The sequence below is a fragment of the Phoca vitulina genome, unplaced genomic scaffold (assembly GCF_004348235.1).
Source record: "Phoca vitulina isolate PV1807 unplaced genomic scaffold, GSC_HSeal_1.0 scaffold7, whole genome shotgun sequence".
Lineage (NCBI taxonomy): Eukaryota > Metazoa > Chordata > Mammalia > Carnivora > Phocidae > Phoca > Phoca vitulina.
In genome coordinates, this window is record NW_022589710.1 from 11,238,891 (window position 1) to 11,257,673 (window position 18,783).

The 18,783-nt window shown below is 35.8% G+C and overlaps 1 protein-coding gene across 1 annotated transcript in view; it reads left to right on the forward strand.

Annotated features, from left to right (window-relative positions):
• SRP54 (signal recognition particle 54) overlaps positions 1 to 18,783 on the forward strand; it is a 41,583-nt gene that overhangs the window by 5,488 nt on the left and 17,312 nt on the right. Inside the window, exons 2-7 of the mRNA XM_032404941.1 lie at positions 5,662 to 5,772; positions 9,404 to 9,495; positions 10,435 to 10,519; positions 14,355 to 14,459; positions 15,960 to 16,026; positions 16,108 to 16,165. Coding sequence (XP_032260832.1) covers positions 5,695 to 5,772; positions 9,404 to 9,495; positions 10,435 to 10,519; positions 14,355 to 14,459; positions 15,960 to 16,026; positions 16,108 to 16,165 — 485 coding nt within the window. The 5' untranslated portion in view covers positions 5,662 to 5,694. The remainder of the gene's footprint in view (positions 1 to 5,661; positions 5,773 to 9,403; positions 9,496 to 10,434; positions 10,520 to 14,354; positions 14,460 to 15,959; positions 16,027 to 16,107; positions 16,166 to 18,783) is intronic.

The window sequence follows — 18,783 nt, forward strand, 5'->3', positions numbered from 1 at the left end:
GCTCAGAGAGATTAAGTAACTTACCCAAAGTAACACAGCCAGTATGTAACAGAGCTGGGATTTGAATCCAGGTCTGTCAGACTCCAAAGCCCATGCTCTTTCCAGTACTTCACACTGCAGCGGGTATGTATGGTACTTGGCCTTGTGCTTGCCTTATCAGGGCACCCTAGACTTGGGCCTGTTTCCATCACCTCACTATCCAACTCCTCTTAGATTCCTGTTAGAACATGTGACTCGGACAAAGCTCAGTCCTTATACATCCTGATTGCAGTGGTCCTTATCAGTTCTTTCTGGACATTGCAATGATTTTTCCATGATGAGGAGTGTGCATTTTTGCTTTCAAAATATGATTTCCTCTCTTGTAATATAGCAAAAAAATTTGTCCCGGAGTTTGCCAGCAGCGATATTCAACCCTGTTTTTTAAAGCATCATTCATACTATTGGACCTAAGACTGTGTAGCCAGGGGACTGTGAAAAGTCATTTTGCTTTTTTTTTTTTTTTTTTTTTGTAGGGAACACCATTCCCTAACCTGCTTATATCATAAAATTGTTGTGAGGTTGGAATGAGATAATAGATGTTAAACTGTATGAAGTACTATACAGTAATTTACTCTTAAACTTTTCCAACAGCCCCATCTAAGTAGAGATTTCTCTTTTATGAAATTCTAGTATATACTGATTTACTTCTATAAACCTTTTTAGTTGAACAAGAGAATTTTGAGTGAGTGTGCTTGAGTTGTAAATTACTCCAATTTGAGATACAGGGTTAGCTAGTAACATTAAAAAAGATGTTCTGTATTTTAGTATGCATATTAGATCAAGGTGAAGTTAATTTTTAAGAATCTTGTTGGAAGGGGTGCTTGGGTGGCTCAGTCTGTTAAGTGGCTGCCTTCCGCTCAGGTCATGATCCCAGGGTCCTGGGTTTGAGCTCCACATCAGGCTCCCTGCTAAGCGGAGAGCCTGCTTCTCCCTCTCCCTCTCCCTGCTGCTGTGTCTACTTGTGCTCTCTCTCTGTCTCTGTCAAATAAATAAATAAAATCTTAAAAAAAAAAGAATCTTGTTGGAAATTCCTTTTTTAGGGAAATTCTAAAAAGTTGTAATAAGTAATGGCAAATGGATATTAATTGTACAATATCAATTACCTAGGTCATTGACTTTCTTTTGATTTCATTGGTTTATATTAGAGGTCTTTCTTTTTTTTAACTCTTCCAATTTTTTTATTAACATATAATGTATTATTTGTTTCAGGGGTACAGGTCTGTGATTCGTCAGTCTTACACAATACACAGCGCTCACCACAACACATACCCTCCCCAGTGTCCATCACCCAGCCACCCAATTCCCCCAACCCCCTCCCCTACAGCAACCCTCAGTTTGTTTCCTATAGTTAAGAGTCTCTTATGGTTTGTCTCCCTCTCTGGTTTTGTCTTGTTACATTTTTTCCTCTCTTCCGCCATGATCCTCTGCCTTGTTTCTTAAATTCCGCATATCAGTGAGATCATATGATAATTGTATTTCTCTGATTGACTTATTTCCCTTAGCATAGTCCCTCTAGTTCCATTCACGTCATTGCAAATGGCAAGATTTCATTTTTTTGATGGCTACATAATATTCCATTGAATATATATACCACATCTTTATCCATTCATGTGTCGATGGATATCTGGGCTCTTTCCGTAGTTTGGCTATTGTGGACATTGCTGCTATAAACATTGGGGTGCAGGTGCCCCTTCAGGTCACTACATTTGTATCTTTGGGGTAAATACCTAGTAGTGCAATTGCTGGGTCATAGGGTAGCTCTATTTTCAACTTTCTGAGGAACCTCCATACTGTTTTCCAGAGTGGCTGTATATTAGTGGTCTTAAAAGAGATATTTATAAGGCCTTTCATGACTTTGGTTCCCTAGTCTTGCTTTATTCCTAAAGTCTTTAATACATTCATTCATAAAGTTCATTTTTAATAAGGGTTCAATATACAACTCTGAGGGTACATAAAGCAGTGAGTTCATAGGAGAGAGCAAAAGAGGCAAAAGTCCCTGCCTGCATGCAGCTTACATTTCAGTTGGGGGATATTATAGACCACAAATAGTATAAGTAAATCATGTTATTTGGTAATGGGACAATGAGAAAAAATAAAGGAAAGGGGAATTGTGATTTTAAACAAGTGATTAGGGAAGGCCTTATTGAGAAACTGCATCTAGACATCAATCCGAAGGAGATGAGGCAGGGAGCTGTCTTCCCCTTGTCAGCCAGGGGGAGATCATGCCAGCCAGTACAAAGGCCCTGAGGTAGAAATATGCAGCATCAACAGTAAGGAGGTCAATGTGATTAAAATGGAGTGTGTGTAGTTGAGAGTGCCTTACAGTCCATTTTGCATTTTGAGGACTTTACCTCTGCCTGAAATAGGAAGTCATTGAGGTTTTTTTTTTTTAAAGATTTTATTTATTCATTTGAGACGCAGAGATACAGAGAGAGAGAGAGAAGGCATGAGCAGGGAGAGAGGCAGAGGGAGAGGGAGAAGCAGGCTCCCCGCCGAGCCAGGAGCCCGATGCGGGGCTTGATCCCAGGACCCTGGGATCATGATCTGAGCCGAAGGCAGACGCTTAACCATCTGAGCCACCCAGGCGCCCCGTTATTGAGGTTTTGAGGAGAATTCTAATACCAGAGTTTTCAGGAACACATCCTTAGAAATTGCACAGATAATACTGTATAAATAAAAGGTATTATTAGATATCATTATTCCTCTACTGAAATGTAAGTTTTTATAATCAGGTAAATAATTTTAAAATGTGCTGCCAATAAGTACTTACATGAGGAAAAATGTATTAGAAAACTTCACAGAAGTTTTTTTAGTTTAAAAGAGCAGTCTACAGGGCGCCTGGGTGGCTCAGATGGTTAAGCATCTGCCTTCGGCTCAGGTCATGATCCCAGGGTCCTGGGATTGAGCCCCGCATCGGGCTCCCTGTTCAGCGGGGAGCCTGCTTCTTCCTCTCCCTCTGCCTCTTCCCCTGCTCATGCTCTCTCTCTCTGTATCTCTGTCTCAAATAAATAAATAAAATCTTAAAAAAAAAAAAATCAGTCTACATGGGAAGATAAGTTTATTTTTAAGAGTTAACTAATATAGCTTTTTAAAATGGAGGATGAGGGGCGCCTGGGTGGCTCAGTCGGTTAAGCAGCTGCTTTCGGCTCAGGTCATGATCCCAGGGTCCTGGGATTGAGTCCCGCATCGGTCTCCCTGCTCTGCGGGGAGTCTGCTTCTCCCTCTCCTGCTTCTCTGCCTACTTGTGTTCTCTCTCTATCTCTCTGTCAAATAAATAAATAAAATCTTTAAAAAAAAGTAAAAAATAAAAAAAATAAAACGGAGGATGATGTGTTTATGACATCATCTCTAAAAAAGTAAATTGTGGTGTCATAATTAAGATTATATCACTCTCGGTAACACAGTGGTAAAGGAGATGAACTGAAACATCTGACTCTTATTTTTTACCTCAGGAATATTTACTTAAGCAATAATAATTTAGTATAATGAGTATGGGATAAGAAACAAAAAGTGCTTGATCTTGTCTATGAAGTAGTTGGTCTTTCAGGTGAAGTAACCATGTAACTGTAAACAATTTACGGTAAGCACATTTTTTTCAATTCCATCAAGTGTTGGTAGTAATTTTTTAGGTTCTAAATTACCTAGTTTTACCTGAGTGGAAGTGTAGTGTTTAATTTAGAGCTCAACCTGGAACATCTCTTTGCCAGTGATAGGTCCTTGAGTGCATTTCCTTTCCTGCTTCTTCTGACTCCCCTCATCTCCTTGTTCTCTATGTTGAATGAGTCAGCAATTTTGTCCTTCTGTTTCTCTTATTTTTAATCTCCTTATACTCTCTTTATAGGAATCTAGTCTAGATTATCTTGGTTGATAGATTAGATTAACTTGGAAGAGTTAACTAAAATCATTGAACACTGAGCTTTTCTGCCGATTTTGCTTCTACCAGACAATTGATACTTAACTTGGTTTCAGAGCTCTTTACAACCTGTATTTCCTTTTAATTAGATAACCCGCTGTTCTGACTAGAATATTTTATTTACTGTCTCCCAAATAATACAGACTTAATAATCTCTAAGTCCACACATAATGCATATGTAATGTATAGTATGTCCCAAGCTTTTCTATGTCTCCATTTTTGCTCTTGCCTATCATCTTCCAGTTCCTTTTTGTCTTCTTCTCTGCCTATCCACGTTTTACTTATATTTCAGGATCAAATTCATATTCAAGCTTCTCTGTAAAGCTTGTTCTATCTACTTGAGCCTGTTTTTTCTTCCTTTGAATTTTTAAGGAAATAATTATTGACAGTTGATCATAAAGTTTTATTGCTAGCTTTGAACTAGTTCTTTACTGGTATTAGTCAAGGGTCTCCACAGAAACAGAACAATAGGATGTGTGTGTGTATATACATAGAACTTTATAAAAAGAACTTTATTATAAGGAATTGGCTCATGTGATCATGGAGGCTGACAAGTCCCAAGATCCTCCAGCTTGGCAAGTTGGAGACCCAGGAGAGCTGAGCGAGTGGTGTAGTTCCATTTCAAAGGCTGGCAGGCTTGAGACCCAGGAAGAGCTGATGTTTCATTTGAGCCTGAAGGTAGGAAAAAGCCGATGTCCCAGTTTGAAGAAAGTCAGGCAAAAGGAATTCTCCTAATATTTATTTTGCTGCACATTCATGTGTCTTGTCTTGCCAGTTAGTAGATAATCAACTTGAGGCCAGGGACTACCTGTCCTATTTGCTTGCTTACCACCCATGAGTCCTTGCATGGTATAAGGACTTAGGTGTAGTAGGTGCATCTGCATACTTTATAAAACCATAACATTTTAGAGCTGGAAAGGGCCTTTGAGGTTATCTTGTTATAGAGTTGGGGAATCAAGAAGAGCTTTAAAATAGGAAAGTTAGGGGCGTCTGGGTGGCTCAGTCGGTTAAGCGGCTGCCTTCGGCTCAGGTCATGATCCCAGGATCCTGGGATCGAGCCCCGCATTGGGCCCCTTGCTCAGCAGAGAGCCTGCTTCTCCCTTTCCCTCTGCCTGCCGCTCTGCCTACTTGTGCTATCTCTCTGTCAAATAAATAAAAAATTTTTAAAAATTTAAAAAAAAAATAGGAAAGTTAATAATATACCCCTTTCCTTGGGTGTTAGAAGAATAAGACAAGCTAATGTAATGTGTGTGAAAAGTGAGGTGTCTTATTAATTAAACCTTTTTTTTTCCTTTGGCTTAGAGCATGAATCAAGATAGTTTACAGAGTCCTTTAATGTGGTAAATTGGACAATAGTTCTGGGTGGAGATTTCACATTTTTCCTTCTCTTATTCATATTCACATGTATGTCCAGAGTTGAGATTATATCATCATTTCCTCAAAGCATATTATCTGATATGTTAAATTTGCTGATTTGTATAGACTATTCCAATTAGGTATTCAAACGTAAGGCATCATAATCAAGGGGTAGCTTTAGCTTTTGGGCATACCTATATTGAGGCTGCAGGTTGAGGCTATGGAAGTTGAAGTTATAGAATCTAAACATTAAAGTACTTTAATTTGAACTAAATACTCTACTTTAGAAGTCTTCAGTTATGGGAACTGGTATTATTTTTCACATGTTTTTATTTAATGTTTTTCCTTCTTAGATTTTCTTGTAATCACATCTTAAAGCCTTCAAGATGGTACTAGCAGACCTTGGAAGAAAAATAACATCAGCATTACGCTCATTGAGCAATGCCACCATTATCAATGAAGAGGTATGTATAATGTGTGAAATATATACGATTGCACATCATTACTAACATCAGGGAGATGAATTATTAGTAATCTCTATGTTTATATTTGTTTTGATGTAGATTTAATAACTAGATAAAAATTTGAAACGATACACTAGATGGTGTTTTTTATTGAGTTGACCATCTTACTGTTTAACTTTCTATAAAGAATTATAAAAAGGAAACAAAAAACCCCCAAATCTTAACTAACATGTAAAAATGACATTTTTTTGTTTTGAAAATGGCTTAGATCTGGAGACATAAGCCCAAAACTTCAGTGTCCTGCTTCTTTCTTCTTGGGTAGGCATATGCGCATCTCACCTTTCTCTCCACTTTTATTTAGCATTCTCATAAAAGGCTAGTATTTTCATGTTGTCTACTTTGATTTTCTCTGAAATCCTCACTCAGTTTTTGTTTATTTTAGATTTTGTAAGCTGACTCCTTATATGGTATCTGAAATACTCTTTCTCCTGGCTTTCTTGTTTTAAGTTTAAAATATTTCTTTCTCAGGCAACCCTCTCAGGTCCCCTCCCTCCTTGGGAGCTTTGTACTATCACTTTGCTATCACTCAATAAACCTTTGCTGCCCACCAAAAAAAAAAAAAAATTATGTCATTCCCCCCCCCCATACCTTGTGTCTTAATGATTTATCAATTGAAGAAGATGAGAACCCACAAGTATACTTTATATTTTGTGGTACCAATGGGAGAGTACTGAATTTGGTTTTAGAAGACCTTGTTTAGCAACCTACTTAGTAGCTTGTGATAGAAATTTGGGCAAGTCAACTTCAGATTCCTTAATGTATAAAATGAGAAAACAGTATTTCCCTTACAAGATGGTTTTAAGGATCAAATGAAATAATAGATAAAAAGTACTTTCTAGGGGCACCTGGGTGGCTCAGTCAGTTGAGCATTGGACTCTTGATTTCAGCTCAGGTCATGATATTGGGTTTGTGAGATCGAGCCCCAAGTCAGGGTCTATGCTGGGATTGGGGCCTGCTTGGGATTCTCTCTCTCCCTCTGCCCCTCCCCACTCCTCTCTCTCCCTCTCTCTCTAAGGAAAAAAAAAAAAGTGCTTTCTAACTTGGAGGTTTGAAAAGAAAAATTTTTTTTGAACTTAAAAAAAAATTTATCCAGTGTAGTTAATATAAGTGCTATATTAGTTTCGGTTTACAATACAGTGATTCACCAGTTCTGCACATTACTCAGTGCTCACTGAAAAAAAAATCTAATGCAGAATTTGCTACCAATACTTTAATAAGCTAATGGAATTAAATAATTTTGGGACCATCTTTGAGTTTAGCTAGTGCAGCCTCTCAGTTAACAGCAACAGAAAGTCAGTTCCACATGTTTATTTATCCAAAAAGCCAGGATTAGTATCTTTTTTCTAATTCCTCATCCAGGGCTTTTTCTAATAATTATTATTAAATGGTAAATCATAACTTAAACCATTGTGTAGTCTTTAGAATTCAGAATAAATAAAACAATAGCCGTTCAAACAGTTTTCCCCTTTGTGTAACCCTTATGCTGTTTATGTTTATAGTAGAGAAAAAAGAAGCCAGGGAGAAGAGCTTGGTGGGAAGTAGGGTAACAGCTGTTGCTTGAATTGGCAACTTCTCTGCTCTTAGTACTGTGCTGCTAGGGAATTAACAAGAAGAAATCCCTCTAATGAAAGATCAGTTCCATTTTTATCAGACTCCTTTAATGAGAGAGAGATCTGATAAGCCTCTGTAGGATGTATGAAGTGAGTTGAAGATGAGAATTATTCAAGAAATATTCCAGGGCCTATTTTTTTTTTTTTTTTTAAGATTTTATTTTTGGGGTGCCTGGGTGGCTTAGTCGGTTAAGGGTCTGTCTTTGGCTCAGGTCATGATCCCAGTGTCCTGGGATTGAGCCCCATGTCGTCGGGCTCCCTACTGAGTGGGAAGCTTGCTTCTCCCTCCTCTGCCCCTCCCCCTGCTTGTGCTCTCTCTCTCTCTCTCTCAACTAAATAAATAAAAATCTTAAAAAAAAAAAAAAGATTTTATTTTTGAATAATCTCTACACCCAGTGTGGGGCTCAAACTCGTAACCCCGAGATCAGGAGTCATATGCTAATAACTGACTGAGCCAGCCAGGTGCCCCAGGGCCTGCATTTTTGCAGACTTTTTGCTGGCACCAGGGATATAGCAGTGACAAAACAGACTAAAATCCCTGCCCTCATGGAGCTTACAGTTTAGTGTGTAAACACTTACTTACCTGAGCAACAAAAGCCTCATCTTTTTTTAAGACTTTATAGTTTATGACCTTTTAACAACAGTACCTTGTAACTCAGCAAATATGTGATGATAGTGTTATTAATAGAGGATAGTTTTCTTTTCAACTTTGTTCCTCTGCTGTGAGTGGAAATAGTAAGACTGCTAGGTCAGACCAGGTCATTTTCTTTTGTTGCATTTTCTTCCTGGTAGTCCAATTAAGCAGATATTGTGAATATAAAATGTGTATCAGCAACAGAAGGTGTTCAATGGCAACATCAATTGTGTAGTAACTTTCTTTGGCTTGCATATTGTCTTTACTATTGTTACTTTAATATAGGAATAAAATTGTGATAATTACTACTTGGTTGAATAAAACTAAATAGAATATCTTTTTTTTTAAATTATTACAGCATTTTATTTGCCAGTAATTAACATTAATTATACTTACATAGAATTTTTTTTTCCATGTGCCAAATGATTTACTTTTTATTTTCTTATTGAAGTATAATTGACATATATGTAACATTATATTAGTTTCAGGTATACAACATAATGATTTGATATTTGTATATATTGTAAATGATCACAGTAAGTCTAGTTAACATCCATCACCATGCATAGTTACAGAAATTTTTTTCTTCTGATGAGAACTTTTAAGATTTACTCTCAGAAACTTCAAAAATATAAAATAGAGTATTATTAACTATAGTTACCACATATACATTACATCCCCGTGACTTATTTTTGTAACTGGAAGCTTGTACATTTTGAACATCTTTCTTTCTTTCTTTTTTTTTAAAATTAACATATAATGTATTATTTGTTTCAGGGGTAAAGGTCTGTGATTCATCAGTCTTACACAACACCCAGTGCTCACCACAACACATACCCTCTCCGATGCCCATCACCCAGCCACCCCATCCCTCCCACCCCCCACCACTCCAGCAACCCTCAGTTTGTTTCCTGAGATTAAGAGTCTCTTATGGTTTGTCTCCCTCTCTGGTTTCGTCGTGTTTCATTTTTTCCTCTTCCCTGATGATCCTCTGCTTTGTCTCTTAAATTCTGCATTATCAGTGAGATCATATAATTGCCTTTCTCTGATTGACTTCTTTCGCTTAGCATAATACCCTCTAGTTCCATCCACATCGTTGCAAATGGCAAGATTTCAACTAAATGGAATATCTTATTTTGACAAAATGATTAGACATCTGCTAAGATTACCTCTCTGAGGCTAATTGAAAAACTTTTTTTTTTCTCTAACAGTGTAGTATTGTTTTTATTAAGCTATGATAGTATATGATGACTGATCAGCCATTGTTTTTATACGATTGAAATGACACACTGGGAATGTTCAATTTTTATGTATTATTTATTTGCAGGTACTAAATGCTATGCTAAAAGAAGTATGTACAGCATTATTGGAAGCAGATGTTAATATTAAACTAGTGAAGCAACTAAGAGAAAATGTTAAGTAAGTTAAATTAATCAGGTAAAAAACAGGCAAACTAAATTGAGTTTACTGAGATGAAGAGCTAACTAGAAAAGTCTGCTATATCATGAAACGTTTCTGCTCTACAGCATTTGGAAAGAATAGAACTCATATGTTGCAAGATTGCATTGATAGTGTGTTTCCATAATGATGTTTCAAAGAATAAACTACATGTGGCTTTCATTTAATTATGGATTTCTTTCCATTTTACTACTCCTTTATTTGGATGGATTCAATCATGCACAGTATAGTATTTTAATATAAAAGCCTTTTAACAGTTCTTCATAGAAAAGTGGTGCCATTTTATCCTCTTCAGGCTTAAGATGACATTAATCAGCCTCCTTCATTATTGGAGAATTGTATTCGTTCTTGTTCTCCTTTTGGTTTTTCTGTCCGTATCTGAATGAAGGAGTAATGTGTGTTGTCTCAGTTATTGTGTTCTTTGGGAGAGGCACCGACTGGGGCAGGGCACATAGAATACAGGCCCCTCAATTAACTGTTTGAATCCTAGTCCTTGTCATATTCAGGCCATTTCTCCTTTTCATATTGTTAGACTGGGTAGTAAATGTAGAACTACTGGCATTTAAACATTTAGAACTAGAGAAAGCAATCCTATTTTCTGCTGTATGTAAAAATGTATAAAATATATATGCTGTAAAAATAAATAAAATTAATACTTTGCAGTGATAATGAGTTCAAAAGAAAGCCTTGAAAAACTAACCCCAGTCTGGTATCTAATATTTCATGGTAAATTCTTTATGATACAGACTTAGGAATCTATAGTAATTATATACATGCTAATCAGAAGACTATTAATGTGAATGATTGAGTATTTTTACGTTTTTTTGGAGCAGAAACTTTTTTTCAGAGTGTGTTAACTGACTTTTCTCTCTCCTACCCACAAAAACCATCATCTTGAAGGTCTGCTATTGATCTTGAAGAGATGGCATCTGGTCTTAACAAAAGAAAAATGATTCAGCACGCTGTATTTAAAGAACTTGTGAAGGTAACAGTATATCAGGACTGTGCTATGGTTCTCCGTAGAGTCCAGTGGGTAAAAATACATTAGCACTGCAAACAGGAATACTATTTCAGAATACTTTTTAACGTTTTTATAGAATATTCATCTCTATTAAAAATATTAATTAAAGGATTATTAACTTTTCTAAAGGGGCCTATTTTTATTATAGACTTTTCTGAATACAAAGTTCTGAGTATAGATATGAAAGGCTAGTACTGTTCCTGCAAAAATTCCCAAAGCCAGGTTACGAAAAGTAAAACTTCACTACAGATTAATTGATGGAAGGGCCTCTCTTGAGTTTATCCTCTTTAATATCAGGTTTTGCCTATTGTCCTACTTTTGTACGGAAAGTCACTCTTGAGAAGTGTTCTTTCCTGAACTGTTCATTGTGTCCAGAATTCCCTTTGAAAAGACCAAATATCCTGACTCTTGCCTAGATTTTATTTTGCAAGTAGTAAATACAGCCTATTGCCTTGTATCACCTTAGAACTGATATTACTGCTGTGGTCATGAAAATTATGGTGAAAATCTTAGAGCTTTAAAAAATATGTATGGGTCCAATGGTAGGGGGGGAAAAGGAAGGAACTAAAAAAAATTTTTGTAGAGGAACAGATGTCTGCTAGTGGTCTTCTAGTATTTTTCCATTTATTGTGTGACTAGTTTCATTTACTCCTTTGGTTTCAGCAGAGCTGGATTGGTACTTTGAAAAAGTCTCGTATCTCAGATGGTTATATCATTCCATGTAGTCTTGTAGACTAATTAATAAAAAAAAGAAATTCAGACCTAAAAGAGGTCAGAGAATTTTCCAGTCATACTTCTCAGTCTGCAGTTGAGAAAAATGAGACAGCTAGTTAGTGGCAGACACAGGTCTGATCTCCAAACTCCTTGTAGGACTCCTCACGTTATTTCCAGTTTGCTTTTCATCTGTCCCCTGAGGTCAGTGCAGGGTGAGTGAAAATTTCTGTTTTTAGGGTTTGGCATCTGTATTCAATTCTGATGCATTAACTGCTTTGTTAAGAAGTATTTATTGAGTACCAACTTTATTGTAGGCAATATGTCAGATGCTGCTGATAGGGATAATTTAGACTGGTCCCTATACTCAGAAGCTTATTGTCTAGAGCAGTGATGTACAAAGCAAGGTCAAAACTTTTCATAATAATACTAAGACATTATTTGCCTTTTTTTTGCCTTTTTTATTGTTTGATATTTGCAGCAGTAGTGCAAAAGCAGTGGTGGGTAAAATTCCCTAGCATGAATGAAGGCGGTAGTACCAAACTATACTAGTAGTCATTGTACTCTTTACTACTACACACTTGCGAGGGGGCGGGGTGGGAAGCCTGTTTTACTTAAGAATGCCCTTGATGGAGTAGTAGAAGTTATTAGTTGTATTAAATCTTAACCCCTGAGTATACACATCTTTGTACGATTTTGTGGGATGAAATGGGAAGTATACAGAAAGCTCTTTTGCTGCATACTGAAATTTGATGGTTGTCTTGAGGAAGGTACATGTGTGATTATTTGATTGCAAGCTGAGCTAGCTGCTTTCATAAAACACCATTTTTATGTCAACAAACAACAGACAGATAATCTGTGGTAATTCAGACTTGAATAAGATTTTCAAGTAAAGTGAGCCTGTCACTTTAAGGCAAATAAGTAACAATATTATGACCAGTTATAAAATTGAGCTTTCCAGTGAAAACGAAAAACTTGTATCTCCACCATGAGTTTGACAGGATCCCAATACATTTCTGATGAGATCAGTAATAATATAATAATTTTTTTTGATGTTGTGTAGTGAAATGTGTCAGTGACTAATATATGATGTTATGAAATCATGCACCAGCATAAGATGCATTCAAAGTGCAAGATAGAATAACAGATTTTAATGTAATGGAGTATGAAGTTTATATGGTTTCAGATTCTACATTGCAACTCACCTTAAAAACTACTATAATTATAAAGGAGTCCTGACACTGAAAAGTACTGCTGTTCTAGGGCGCAGGAGGAATAGAAATTAGATTTATAAAATAATTAGTCACTAAAACACATATGTTCCAAATTTAGGTTCATAGAGAGCTGAGTGCTTCTGCTGTGAGATATGGAGACCGGAGGTGAATATAGGGTAGTGTGAGTGTCTGAAAAGATCTAGGAGGAGGGAGAGTGGATTTACGTTTAAGATAGATTGTGCCTATTTCAGAAGTTTCCTTAAGACTAGGCCTGTGCCTGGAAAAGAGATAACAAAATGTGTTCTCTTTTCCTCCCTTTGTTACCACATGGCTTTCCTTGAAATTCAGGTATAATACGGACTATGTGATCTTTATGGTATTGTCTCACATGGGCTTTGCAAACTTTCTCTTAAGGACTATAGATAGTTTAGGCCTGTGGGCCATATGATTTCTGTCACAGCTACCCCGCTCTGCTGTTGTAGCACAAAACAGTAAATGAATGGGTTTGGTGATGTTCCATAAAAACTTTATTCACACGTAGTTTGCCGGTCTCCGATCTAGGGCATTAACTGCAATTATGGCTTTATTATCATGTGGAGGTACATGCTTCCAGCTCTAAACAACTGACTTGCAAAGGAATTGTTTTTTAAAATGAACTTTAAAAAGGCCTCATGCTTATCAGTTTGGGGGCTATCCATATATGAACCTTAATTTCCCACTGACTCATGAAATTGGTGATTATTTTTTACTAGCCCTCTAAATATAATAACTTCATAGAACAGTAGGTCTTTGGCATTGGAGGATTTGACATCTGACTGACCTGGAAAATCTTTCACATATAATTTGTAATTTTGTTCATACATATGCATTTATTAAACTCAACATGAAGATAAGTGTTGTCCCAATATGGCAGCTACTAGCCCCATGTAGTTATTGAGCACTTGTAATTTGGTTAGTCCACATTGAGATATGCTATAAGTTTGAAAAAGATGCCAAATTTGAAGACCTCATATGAGAAAAGGGAATATAAAATATCTCATTAATTTTTAAATATAGGTTACATGTTGAAATGATAGCATTTTAATATATTGGGTTAAATAAAGTATTAAAGTTAATATCACTTATTTTCACTTTCTTTAATGTCACTACTAGCAATTTAAAAGTTCATATGCGGCCTGCACATATATTTTTATATTTCTGCAGTGCTGATGTAGATTGCTCCTTTGGCTCAAACTTGGTCTCACTGTTCACACTCCTGCTTATTCTAAAAAAGTCTTGAGAGCCTTTCTCTGAATTGGTTTGGGAGTATAGGCTTGCTTATGACTTTGCAATGCATTATTTTATATTCTTAAATTTCACTATGTGTGTACTAAGGGAAATAGTAAATGTGTATTAGAATGGTAGGATTAGAAGAACCATGAGAGACGATGGACTCTGAAAAACAAACTGAGGGTTCTAGAGGGGAGGGGGGTGGGAGGATGGGTTAGCCTGGTGATGGGTATTGAGGAGGGCACGTTCTGCATGGAGCACTGGGTGTTATGCACAAACAATGAATCATGGAACACTATATCTAAAACTAATGATGTAATGTATGGGGATTAACATAACAATAAAAAATTAAAAAAAAAAAAGTCACCTACCATGAGGAGAATTCGCACTCCACAAATTTTTCTCGACTAAGTAAATTTAAAGAAATAAAACTAGATTGAGCATGCGTTTAAAAAAAAAAAAAAAAAAGAATGGTAGGATTATTGTTGCCTTTTATACTAAAATGTCTTTAAATTATTTTTACATTTAGAAGTTGTGGAGAGAGGGGTTTTGGGTGTAAGCATATGTTAACCTGATTTTATTTTTATTTTATTTTTGGTACCTAGCTTGTAGACCCTGGAGTTAAAGCATGGACACCCACTAAAGGAAAACAGAATGTGATCATGTTTGTTGGATTGCAAGGGAGTGGTAAAACAACAACATGTTCAAAGGTAAATTATACATGGGGCACCTGGGTGGCTCAGTTGGTTAAGCGACTGCCTTTGGCTCAGGTCATGATCCTGTAGTCCCAAGATCGAGTCCCGCATAGGGCTCCTTGCTCAGTGGGGAGTCTGCTTCTCCCTCTGACCCTTCCCCCTCTCATGCTCTCTCAAATAAATAAAAAAATAAAAAAGGTAAATTATACTTAGTCTTAGAAAAAAAGCCCTGGAGAAGATATGTTTGTATAAATCAAGTTTTATGTTAAAGCCAGGCTAGTATTGTTGCTTTACAATTTTGTGTTACTCAATATATCTATTATGTTTTTGTAATAGCTTTTTGTACGATAAGAAAGAATCCCAGAGTCTCCCTTGTGGTTGCTCTTTGTAAGAATGGTAGACTTTTATATAACTATGCTATTTCTTTTACCAAAGAGACTGTCCTATCCTTTAAGGAAGTGAGGATATGATTTTTGGAGAAGAGAACATGGGAAGTTTACCTTATCTCCAAGGATTCAAGGCTCCCTTTTAACAGTGTCCCACCCAACATAATCTAGATCTTCATTTTACATATCCTTCTACTAATTTTTAATTCATTGCTTTCTCCAGAATTGGGTGCCTCAAGTTTGTTACCAGATTTTGTATCACAAGCCTCAATTATGTTATAATCTAGAAAAAAAAGAGAAAAGGATTATTTCTTAGAGGGCTATGTTACTGTTTTTACTTAATTAACATTAATAGTAATAACATTTTTCACTATGGTCATGTTTTGCTTGATCATTTTATATTCTTTGAATGTTACTGGATGGCAGTTAGAATTTAAACTCTTTAGCAAATTTGCTGTATTCAAAATGTAATAATAGGGGCACCTGGGTGGCTCAATCGGTTGAGTGCCCGACTCTGGATTTCCGCTCAGGGCATGATCTCAGGGTCATGAGATTGAGCCCCGTGTCAGGCTCTGCCTGTGTGTGACACCATAGACACACAATGGAATATTACTCAGCCATAAAAAGAATGAAATCTTGCCATTTGCTCCGACATGGATGGAATATTATGCTAAGTGAAATAAGTCAGAGGAAGACAAACACCCATATGATTTCACTCATATGTGGAATTTAAGAAACAAAATGAGCAAAGTTGTGGGGGGAGAGAGACACAAACCAAGAAACAGACTCTTAATTATAGAGAACAAACTCTGATGGTTACCAGAGGGGAGGTGGGTGGGGGAGGGGTTAAATAGGTGTTAGGGATTAAGGCGGGCACTTGCTGTGATGAGCACCAGGTGACGTATGGAAGTGTTGAATCACTATATTGTACCCCTGGAACTAGTGTAATACTATTTGTTAACTAACTGGAATTCAAACAAAAACTTAAAACCATGTAATAATACTACTTTCAGGAGAATATGAGCAGTTTTACTTTAATCTTTAAATAACAAGGGTAAACAGAAAAAAAATTATGTGTATCATAATTTGTAGTTATTGATACTGTATTTTTTAAATGTTCTTTTCCCAGTTAGCATATTATTACCAGAGGAAAGGTTGGAAGACCTGTTTGATATGTGCAGACACATTCAGAGCAGGTAATTGTGTTGAAATTTGAAAACCGTTCTCTGTAATTTTTATTTTCAAGTTTGAGGACTCATTAACTCTTTATCTTACAGGAGCTTTTGACCAACTAAAACAGAATGCTACCAAAGCAAGAATTCCATTCTATGGAAGGTAGGTTTCTGGTTTTTATTTTGATAACTGCCTCATGTGTCTCATCTTGTCTGAGTTTTTATTTTATGCTACCTGGTCACGTTTTAATATTTACTTAGAAGTTTAAATCTTCCTGGAACAAAGTGGGTGGTATAATGAATAAATTGTTATCTTTTATTATTATAACATGACTCTTCTGATCCAGCCTGATAGATCAGAGTAGACATTGTTTAGTTTATAATCTGCCTGTACTTATCATCCTGCCTTGTATGCTTTCTCACTTACTTCCCTATTCCTATTGTTTCCTTTAAGACCTATCTGAAGCATTCCTTGATTAAACACACTGGTGAATTCCATACTGTCTGTTTCTTTAATACATAATTTTAAAAAGTTTGTGTTTGATCATCCTACAATAGTGTATAATTTATAATTATCTCAGATAAAGATTTTCATCATTGTGGTCTTTCATTTGATATAGTAGTTCAATTAGGAGTTTATACATGTTAGAATGATTAATGAAAAGAATCAAGTCTAGATTGAATTTAGGACTTTTTCAGGGGATAGCATTTTTCTTAACATTGTTAATATAATTGGTTTCTTAGAAAGGAAGTTAAAAGAAGCAAAAATTTGAGGTAATTTAATGAATGATATCATTTTGTTAGTCATTGCCTTCTACTTTCTGGCTGGCCAGAAATGCTAATGAACTTTGGCTTACCCTATATTCTTTATTTAAAATTTTTTTCTTTTAGTTTTTTTATGATTTCTAATAGGTAGATTAAAGAATAATGTTAGGAATTTTATTTTTAGGATAAGAACTGTTTCTAATATAGATTTAAAAATCAAAGGATAAGAAAATATCAAGTGATAATAAACAGTTGTATCCCTAGGGTTCAAAATTTGTAAATAATTTAGCTGATAATTAACTATTGGCCAAAGCCAGAGCATTTTAAAACAGTATTCTCAATACCATTTATTAAATAATTTCTCCTTGCTCATGTAAATTTAAGAAACATAATACATGTATGGAGTAAAGTATTAGTGATCATTGTTTCCTCTGGGAGGACTGAAGGGAGTGGGACTGAGGAAGAATTTGAACTGTATCTCTGCTTTAAATTTACATATTAGCATCTATTTTAGGGGGTGGTATATACAGGACCATTTGTTATATTATCATTTGTTCTTTTTTTTTTTTAATCTGTATTGCTTAAAATTTTTAAAGAAGTGAAAGCACTAAACGGTTTCACTTCCCAGTTTTTAGCACGTCCACCTGTGCTTTTTTTCAGTGTCAGTACAAACGAAAACACAGATATAGATAGATAATTTTAAATTGAAATGGAGTCTACAGTGCTTTGTACTTTGCTGTGATAATGGTTATATGTAAATTTGTCAGAACTCATTAAAATGAACACTTAAAATAGTGCATCTTACTGTATATCAGTAGACCACTATAGAGTTGATTACAAATGGGCTCTTATGACAAGATTGTGGTTACTCTTGGGAGGGAGTGTGGTGCTGGTTATGTTGTTTCTTGATCTGGGTGTGTTTGCTTTGTGAAAATCCACTGAGTTTACCATTTGTGCAACTTTTCTATATAAATGTATTGTACTTCAGTAACGCATTTATAAAAAAATGGGATCTTAATAATTCTGGAATAGACCATACACTGTTTAAGGTAATTCTTTTTTATGACATCATTGCAATTCCATTGTATACTTGTATATGATCATAGTTCTTTGTACATTTATAAATTTTAATTGTTTTTTAGCATATTTAAAAATATCTGGTAATGGTAATCTCTTTTTTACCAACATTCTCTTGCCTATTCTCACTTGCTTATTTTCCTAGATTAAATTTTAAAATTCCTTATTAAGTTCCAAAATCTCCTTAAATTTTGGTTAGAACTACATTGAAACCAATTAACTTAGTGGAGAACTGACACCTTTACTATATTTGTATTGTTCAGTTTGAGAACTTTTATGTCATTTTTGCTTTAAAAATTTATGTCCTTAAATATAGTAATTTTCTTCATTTAAATCTCACACATTTTCTTATTAAATGCCTTCCTATCTGATTATTATTGTTAATTTAGGGGGAAAACTTTTTTTAACATACGTCTTTTCATTTGACAGCATTGATCTGTATAAAAAGTTGCCACTTCTGGGGCACCTAGGTGGCTCAGTCGTTAAGGTGGCTCAGTCATTAAGCCTGCCTTTGGCTCAGGTCATGATCCCAGGGTGCTGGGATCGAGCCCCCCTTTGGGCTCCTTGCTCTGCAGGAAGCCTGCTTTTCCTTCTCCCACTCCCCCTGCTTGTGTTCCCTCTCTCGCTGTGTCTCTCTCTGTCAAATAAATAAATAAAATCTTAAAAAAAAAAAAGTTGCCACTTCTGAAAACAGTGCAGATTAAAATGCGATCTCATTTCTTGATTTTCAAGTTAAAAGATTTTTGAGGATTGTGAAAATGTGGTTAAATTAGGAATGAAATTAAACTTTTATGGAAGACATTTTCCTTTTAGAAACCAAAAGCTTACCCATTAAATGTAATAACATTCATATTGTAGGAGTCCCAGAAGAAGAGAGAGAAAAGGGGGCAGAAAATTTATTTGAGGAAATAATAGCTGAAAACTTTCCTAATCTGGGGA